Source organism: Plectropomus leopardus, chromosome 22 (genome assembly GCF_026936395.1).
Source record: "Plectropomus leopardus strain MGB_pleo_1.0 chromosome 22, ASM2693639v1, whole genome shotgun sequence".
NCBI classification, from domain to species: Eukaryota; Metazoa; Chordata; class Actinopteri; order Perciformes; family Serranidae; genus Plectropomus; species Plectropomus leopardus.
Genome location: NC_142197.1, coordinates 4,479,321 through 4,488,726, shown reverse-complemented (window position 1 = coordinate 4,488,726; position 9,406 = coordinate 4,479,321). Strand labels below are relative to the sequence as shown.

Genomic DNA, 9,406 nt, shown 5'->3' with positions numbered 1-9,406 from the left:
CACATTTATAACCACAAATTCCAACATTTATGAAGTCACACAAGCTCCTGCACCGTCACCCACACGGTCCTGCAAATATTTAGTAAAATAAAATGCTTTGTGTCAACAACTGATGGCATTCTGTCAACAGAGACGTTGTAAGGCTTTTACTCTGAAATGGAAGAGAGGAAGTTTGGCTGCTGGCGCTAACATCAGAGGCTGTGCTAGCTCAGAGTTCGCTGCTAAATATTTTGCTTTCAGGCATTTCAGGCTTGAAGTACTTCGACGGTACAAAAACTCACGTTTCAAAGCCACTGTGGCCTTCAATGAGACATCAGGTCAAAGTGCACCACAAAACACGATTAATCAGAGATAGTTTTTTTAACGTGTTATTTTTTTTGCAATTAATTAATCAAAATTAACCCGTTCTTTTGACACCCTTACTAAATATATGCACTTTGTTGATGGTCAGTCGATGCTGTGTAAATGATGTTACCTCGTTCAGGGTGTGTTAGTAATAAAGTTGGTTTAGGCTGATTTTAGCTCATCAAAGTGAATCTAAACTGGATTATTTTTTAAATAAAAAGGCAGTGACTCAGGTGTTTACGTGTGTGCTCTTGTAAACGGTCTGTCATGTCACAGTGACGTACCTCCACTGAGCCCTGCAGCTCCTCGCTCGTCCAGGGCAGCGTGATGTTCCCAGACAGCGATCTGTGTTGGGACAAGTTGGTCCTGCTGATGACCCTCATCTCCAGCAGTCCTCGCTGGACCTGAGCTGATGGCAACAACACGACAGAATTTTAGTATTTACACCAAAACCAGGACTCCTCCAGTTATCTTTTAAATCTGGGTGTTGCTCATTTTATTTAAAAAAAATTAAAAAACAGGCACCTTTCTCAGGTATGAATCTGATTTTTTTTAGAATTTTGACACAGTTTCCAAACATTTTCTTGGACAAAATTTCACAAGCATACGTTATTGTAAACAAAATGTTGTCACAAATCAACCAATATTAAAGCAACATTACATCATTACATACAGAAAAAAAATGTCATATTGTTAATGTAAGTTAACAGAAGGTACTGTACTGTACTAATTTCATTACACACAAAAAATGATTTCCATGACTTTCCAAAACGAGCTTTTTACCAATTCCATGACTTTTCCAGGCAAGGAAATTGTGATTAAATAATTCCATGACTTTTTTAGGTTTTCCATGGCCGTGGGAACCCTGTCTTAATAAATTAACATAATGTAACCTTAATTGAGAAGACTTAACAGTAATTATAAAACCTAAATACATTTTAATAGTTATTATCCTCTATTTTATTTAATTTTTAGAATTAAGTCTCATTGGAAACTATAAATTGTGAATTAGATCAGATTAACATACCTCTTCACATCAGAAAAAGTCATCGAATTAACTAATAATCAAAAAAGAGTATTAAGATTTACCTTTTAAATAATGTCATAAATGTATTATTAACATGACATCAATATTTAATTTTTAAACATCACAGTTATCGTCGATAACGGTAAATTGTGATGGCCCTTTGGTTTTCCCAACATTCATTTATTCAAATTCTGTGGGAAACAATGACCTCTAGTGATCAGATTACCTGTTAATCAGACTGCAATATGTAATCAGATTACCTGTGTTACAGGAGAGCTGGCGGAAATGTCCCGACATGATCTCGGTGCCCGTGTTGTGCAGGACAATGTGCAGAGTGTAGTCATGCAGACCAAACTCAGGGTCCGAATTATCCATGAGAGGAGAGACGTCAGGCTCAGAGTACGGGCTGCAGGAAGATGAAGAAAATGAGACAACACAAACACAAACACACACATATATATATATATATATATATATATATATATATATATATAACATTTAACTGAGTTACAATAATTAAATAATAATCATATATTATTCAATTCAATTATTTTATATTTAATGTTCATTTACGAACTGGCAACGGGCCTCCAGTCATTTTGTAAAAAAAGTGGTAAGTAAATAGTGCTTTAATGTACATAATGATTATTTCCATTATTTATTTTTACAGAAATACACAAATTTAACATGTGACAAAGTTCCTCACGTTATCAGCTGGCATAATGAAGCTGCAGAGGAGCGTTGTGAGCAGCAGAGGGAGCGCTCAACTTTACTGACAGGACTCACTGGATGAAATTCAGGATTTTGACAGCAGTTATCACATCACTCAAAGAAGAAAAACGGCAAGCGTAAAAAGGTCTGCAAATTGGGAGAACAATGAGACTACGGAGCTCTTACCCTTTTAGCCGCCATGTAACATTGTTATTGTTTAGAAAGTGCTGCCTGGCACGTGTTAAATGACACTGTTGTATTACAAGTAAATCTTTTGCTCTTGGAACATCAGAAAGCTGCCCAAAATCACACACTGCAGCAGCATTATGCCAACGTTGTTTCATGCTGTGTAAAATTTCAAAAGCGGCTTCAAAGAATCGCCTTTAACTGCGTAAAAAGGGCTGTAGAGACGGGAACTTACCAGACCGGGGATCCCAGCAGACTCCTCTCCACCAGCCTGTGGAAATGCAGACTGACCATGATGAAGGCCACACCGTCCTGACCCTACACACACAAAAACACATTTTCATTTTTGTTAGTTTCCCATGTTTTAGTGATGGAAACACAGATGGGAAACTAGGATAAAACAAGAGAAGTTACAGTCTTCTACAAAGAGCTATTCTGTGCTGCTGGTCTTTATTTTGCACATAATCACACTGTTATGTGTTTGCAGCCACGACCACTTTTACACTGTAACTTGTGTATTACTGATGTTGCTCATTCGAGTCTGCAGGGTTCATACACATTTTTATCAATGAGTTTCCAAGACTGCCATCAATACTCATTAACAGTTCTTTTTCATTACTATATAAAAGCTTTTTATACATATATTACTTAAAAAAATAATTATTTCAGACAAGGATTAGAATTTTTAAATGTTTAAACAGACCGTTGGGACTGGGGAGGGACTTATTTGGGCTTTAGCGGAGGGCATCCAACTTTAAATGATATTTTTTTAATTTATTTTACTAAAAACGTGCCCACAGGTTTGAAAGGCGTGACTGCCAGGGCATATTTAGTTTTCCAAAACTTTTCCAGGCTTGGAAATTTTTTATTTGCAAATTCAATGACTTTTCAAGGTTTTTTATGGTTGCACAAAATCCTGAATCTAGATTTTCCACAGATGTGTCGGGCTGAGTTTTTATGAAACGTGCCAAAATGCTGAATATTTCGCTGTAATGACACGATGAACACTTACCCTCCAGACGCCTACGATGAAGCCGGGCTGGAGATGCATCAGTTTGATTAGTTTATCTTTGCCAATGCAGTAAGCACGCGGACCCCTCTTGTCCAGCTCTACGATCAGAGAGCGCCAGCCGGGCCTGATGAAGAGGAAGAGGAAGGAGCGATGAGGGAGGGGGTGACGGAGGACGTGAAGGCGTAATAAAGGAGGACGTAAGTGTGTCTCACCTGCTCTTCAGTGTGTCCTGCCTGACTCCAAACAGCTGGATGTTTTTTATTTTATGGTATTTGGGGAGCATTCCTCCGTTCCAGCGGACGATCACGGACGACTCAAAGAAAAACACTCGGCTCTGCTTCACTGTGATCTCGTGCCCCCCAAAATCTGAGACCGTCAGCTCCCAGCTCACATTCAGGCTCCTGGAAAAAAAAAAAGACAATACAACTCAAATGGCATAATATTAGACATCTAGAGGTCGAAAATAGCTTTATGCTGCCTCATTTTAAATGAACATCCCACCAAAAAAACAATAACGGGAAAATAGGATTAAGATGGATTGTCTATCAACTGAGCATTTTTAAATTTCTAGGATTATTTTCACAGAATTGGACCTAAACAAAAAAAAAGAATATAAATCAAAAAGTGCACAACATTTTAAAATGAAGAATCGGTACAAACGGACAACCTCTCGTACCTGAGGACCCACTCTGTCTGTTTGGGTAAACCAGTGTAGGGGCTGACGTCTTTCATCTCTCTGTTCCACATCTTCATTTCCTTTCCAGCCATTGTCCTAAAGTACATCCTCTTCCAGTGGCCCGTGGAGCGACCCTCCACCGCCGCTGGGTCATCCTTTGTCGCCACATCACCCGACCACAACTTCAACTTCCACGTTTGATTTTCAAACTCTGACATGTAAATCCTCTGCCACATGACGCTGCAGTAAAAGAAGGTAGAAATACTGGGAAATACTTCAGATACTGAACACAAGATTTACAATGACTACAATATTCTGTACAGGTACTCAGTGATGTCCCAACACGATCCCAGTGCCGGTGTTGTGGGACTCTTCTGTATTATTATTTAGCAGGGGGGTCGCCAAGGTGTGACTTTTTTATTTAAAACAAATATAAAATAATACCGTTTCAATTTATATGTTCCTAAGCCAAAATTAAAAACACAAGTCTCAGTGCTTACATTTCCTTTAAGGCCTGACCTATTTTGCAGCAGCAATTCCCCCTTATAAATAACGAGCAGTCCCTATCTATAACCACCGAGGGAGGCCGGCGCAGCGACTAGGAGCATTCGCACGACCCCGAGTCCAGTTAAAGTCTGACTAAAGTGTTTACATGCCTGAACAGACTTACTCGTCATTGGAAAGCCGGTAGAAGAGCTTGCTGACGTGGCTGATGCAAGACAGCGAGGAGGCGTCCAGGTACGACAGAATCTTGAGCAGAATCTCGTACGGCAGCCTGAAAAAAAAAGTACAGAGGCTTTACGGTAACTAACTGACACCAATGTTTTTATTCCACCTGCAGGTGAAAGTTGAAGCCGGTGCTCAAATAGCTGATATGGCAGTTACACTAATCCTGTGACAGTTGTAAGAAGATGTTGGGCAAAGATGCAGTGGTCAAATCCCTCATCAGTTTTTGGTGACTTTCTTGGTAATCTACAAAAAAGTGTCCAATATCACCTGACTTCACCCTACTGAAGTACAGTACTTGTAAATGTTTGTTTATTTATTGAGTGATAATTTTTCATATTACATAGTACTTAGTACACAGATGAATAGTATTTTGCAGTTTAAGTCCGCATTGTACTGCATAAAAGACTGTTACCGTTTCCATATGATAAAATGCATTCAAAACTATTTCGGGCATATTTCTTCTACTTCTTTAGGCTGCACAAGTGACATATCTTTCTAAAAAAATATGTTTACACCAATGCAATGTGTTCCGTAATAATAATAATAATAATAAACATCTATTTTAGTCAAGATAACAATTATGAAAGGTGTGCTGTAATAAAAATGAGTGGATTCCACTGATTAAATGCAGTCATTGATTTTTTTGTTATTTAATACTTATTTTTCCTCCTTTATCTTTGTCTTTTTTTCTGTAAATAATGATGAAAAATCGTAGATTTTTGAGCATGTGGTTGTATGTATATATTTAATTAATTACAGTACAGTTTTAAATGAATAAGGTAGCTAGTTGATTAAAATACAATAACTTATGGAGAAGGGTGGGATTAAACAAGCTTTTTTTCCTTCTTTTCACTCCTTTTTGAATATGCAAAGCAAGTTATTGTTTATTTGACCATTTCTTTTGCTTTATGTTTTTAATTATCAGTAATTACTTTTTTGTATAACGTTTATTCTATGTCCTTTTTTACTTGTTTGAAATTAATCAAATCACATCAAATGCAAAAAAGATTTAGGGTTTAAAATTTAATCAAGCTGTATTATGTTATGGGTTTAGTAAAGTCGGGTCGTTTTTTAGTGATGTAAACAAAAGCTAAAACAACACAGGGGTTAATAACATTCACCTCTGCTAACAGTGATAGAGATAAGCTAGCTTACCTTTCCATCAAGTTCTTGTTGTTAAAATCCGTTTTTTTATCCTCTGATCTCGGTCCCGGACAGCTAGGATAAAAAAAGTTTAAAAAATAGATGAGGTTAAAAGTAAATAATCCAAAAAAGGAGCTCAGGTGAAACAATCCGCCCTGTCACCTGTAGCTATTTCCGCTAACGGAGCTCGGCATCTCCTTTAGCCGATTCTTCCTCCTCTGTCCGCCCTTTTTTCTTTTACCCGGACCCGATTTCCCTCCAGCCGTACCCGGCGTTCCTCTACCGCGACCGGCGACCGGCGTGTCTCTAGGTTGTCTACACGGAGACGACTGGCCGGGTATCCGCTCCAAACCCTCCAAGAAACTCCGAAAAAACTCCCCACGTCCAGCCGCCATATTTGTTTTCCTCGAAGCAACCGCCAATTTCAAATAACTTCCGGCCACCTTTAGCGTTTCACAATAAAACTTAATCGCAGGTTATTTTTTAACAGTTATTATTATTGTTAATAATAGTTAATAATAATAATGTTCATAATAGTTATAATAATTATAATAGATAATAATAATAATAATAATAATAATAATAATACATGTATCCATAATCATTTGTTCATTAATCCTTAGGGTTCACTTTAATATTACACATTTTTATATAGATTTATAGATTATAGATTTGTCTCAATAATATCAGGTTACTTTTATCCATTAATAATAATAAGAATAAGAAGAAGAAGAAGACATCAGAATCAGAATCAGAATCAGAAAAAGATTTATTGCCAGGTATAGTTAACACAATACGAGGAATTTGTTCCGGTGGGTTGGTGCAACATTAATATAGAAAAAAAAAACAGATAAAATAGAAGATACAAATATAAGATATAAAAATAACAACAATAATATTAATAATACATTAATAGTCCCTTTAACAATAATCATTTGTTTATTAACCCATAGGGCTCGCTTTAATATTAATATCAATAATATTTAGTTATTAGTTATAGTTATTTTTATCCATTATTACTACTACTTGTAATATTAAATGAATCATATATTTATCCATAATAGTTTGGTTATTAATCCTTAGAGCTCACTTTAATATTACACACACTTGTATTGCTCTGCACAAAAAATGTGCTTTTCAAAATCAAGCAATAAGAAATATTATAAATTAATAATATTTGCCGCTTTCACTGAGTTTTTGTTTTTTAACCATTAGTCCTAATCATAGATATCAAATATTTAAGAATTTTAACCCTTTCAATGCCAGGTTTTTGTCATGATGCCACTGTGCTGTTAGTTTAAAACAGAAAAACACAAATATATGAACTATTTTCAATATACTGCTGATTAGCAGCAGCATTGATTTTTATACATTGCTATTTTTGTACATTGTCAAATACTAATAAAATCAACAACAAAAATATATATATATTTTCTTTTTTTTTCATAATTATCCATAGACTACTCTGTCTCAGCTGAAATGCTCCTGCAGGACATTAAAATACTTTACTCCACTGGTTCCCAGCCTGAGGATCCCGACCCCACTAGGGGTCAGCAAAGCTTTACAGATGGTCACAAGGTCCTTTTGATTCTAAGGGGATAAGGAAATCTTTAAAAACTAGGCCTTTATATCATCATTTCCTGTACTGAAATAAAATTGTTATTTTCAGTGCTAAGATTATTGTTTAAAATAACATCAAAAATGTCACAGGATAAAGGCATGGTGACGGCCTTCACTCTCGTTCTGCTTCAGAAAAGCAGGAGCGGACAAATGGGACTGATTTATCAAGGCCCCAATGGGAGCGGGGCCCTCGAAAACCCAAAGAGCTAACAATAAGCAAGCGTCAGGGAGAAGAGAACCCAAATTTGTCCAAAGAAATAAAGTATGTGTGTATGATGTTGTAAAAATATCTTTTTAAAAATCAACATTTCAGAAAACAAACTAACATTTCTCAAAACACCATACATTTTTGCCTCCATGTTTTGGGAAATGTTGTGTTGTTTTCTGAAATTTTGCAGCTTTTTGGGAAATATTGCAGTGTTTGGACCCTCGGAGCCACCAAAGTTAGGCCTATTTGTACTTTGCAGACTGGCACACTAATGTTAAAATAAATAAATAAATAAAATAAAAGAAGTAGTTCAGAGCAAAGCTATCCAGATAACTCAGTAAACATGTCGTTTAAGCTGTGGAGAAACATTTAAAAAGGTGTGGTGATAATTCTGCTGAGTTAGTTATTTCTGCCGGTGTGTGTGTTTGTGTGATGTAAGTCTCTGTGTAATTCAGCTAAAAGCTATGAAACCTGAGACCGCGCACACACACACACACACCTACACACACACACACACACACACACACACACTGATTGAAAGAACTTTATTGTCAACACACAGCTCAGACGCAACAGTAACCTCTGCCTCTGATGTAAACATGTCGATTGTCTCCAAGCAGCCACATAAACAATTAGTGTAAGTGATGACGCCCTCACATGGAAAACACCAGACGAGGCTGAAATCAAGAACGCCACTCTGCAACATTCATCTTCTGTTTTCTGGGACTTGACAATTTAAACTTGCTCTGGTGAGTTTTTTTGGTTTCATCATTATCTAAATTTAACTGGCAGCACAGTGTGAAGCATTACTGTTGCTATGGTTTACTGTAGTTTGATTAATGCTATTAGTGAAAACAGTGTAATTTAAGGTCCATTTACAAGAATTTTTGGGTTGCAAGATTCACAAAATGTCCTAGAGATTTTAAGTTGTCTTTTTTGTCAAATTGCTTTTTACAATGAACTCTAAAAGTACTAAGCTCTGCAAATGCAAATAGCACTAGTAGCACGGTAATGGAACTGCACTTCTTTAACTGAGCTTAACCCTTAAAACCTGAGAAAACTGACCTGATTCAAGAACATAAGAGGAAGGCAATGAGGAATTTTACAAGAAATGACCAAAAACTATTGAAAAAGAAAAGAAAAGAAAGAAAAATGCAAACAAGGAAATGACCTGACCCCTAAAGAAGCACTAAAAATAGAAAATAGATTTTTTTAAAAAATCTCTAACATAATTTTAAATACATGTTTATAACAATTATAAACAGCATTTTCAGTATGTATAGATACATATATATATGTATCTATACATATACACACACGCACATGTATATATATAAAATCTCTCTTTCTTGCTTCTTTTCATATATACCATACTTAGAATACAATAATATAGACAAAGGTTATTGTTAATAATAATAATAATAATAATAATAATAATAATAATAATAATAATAATAATAATAAAGGTCATATTCTTTTACTTTTCTTTCCTTGTTTGTGCTAATTTCATCTCATTTTCTTGCAGATTTTTTACTAATTTCGTGCTATGATTTTTTGGGTAATTTCTTGTTTATTTACTCATTGCCTTTTTTTCCATGTTTTTGTGAGAAACCATGCCAATTTGCTAAGGTTTAAAAGGGTTAATATTTAGAAATGTTCTTTCTTTATGATAAAACTAAGAGGTGGGTGTAAAGAGAGGAGGAGGAGGAACAGTATATTTAAGGAGGAGTGTGAAGGAGTTAGAGAGAG

At 35.8% G+C, this 9,406-nt stretch overlaps 1 protein-coding gene across 2 annotated transcripts in view; it reads right to left on the bottom strand.

Moving 5' to 3' along the window:
* LOC121961102 (F-box only protein 15-like) overlaps window positions 1-6,239 on the bottom strand; it is a 35,120-nt gene extending 28,881 nt beyond the window's left edge. For both annotated transcript variants that reach the window (XM_088073029.1, XM_088073028.1), the window contains exons 1-9: window positions 5,992-6,239; window positions 5,842-5,904; window positions 4,628-4,732; window positions 3,958-4,197; window positions 3,494-3,682; window positions 3,282-3,405; window positions 2,505-2,587; window positions 1,633-1,778; window positions 630-754 (exon numbers count right to left, since the gene is read on the bottom strand). In XM_088073029.1, coding sequence (XP_087929155.1) covers window positions 630-754; window positions 1,633-1,778; window positions 2,505-2,587; window positions 3,282-3,405; window positions 3,494-3,682; window positions 3,958-4,197; window positions 4,628-4,732; window positions 5,842-5,904; window positions 5,992-6,224 — 1,308 coding nt within the window. In that variant the 5' untranslated portion in view covers window positions 6,225-6,239. The remainder of the gene's footprint in view (window positions 1-629; window positions 755-1,632; window positions 1,779-2,504; window positions 2,588-3,281; window positions 3,406-3,493; window positions 3,683-3,957; window positions 4,198-4,627; window positions 4,733-5,841; window positions 5,905-5,991) is intronic.
* Between the last annotated feature and the right edge of the window lie 3,167 nt (window positions 6,240-9,406).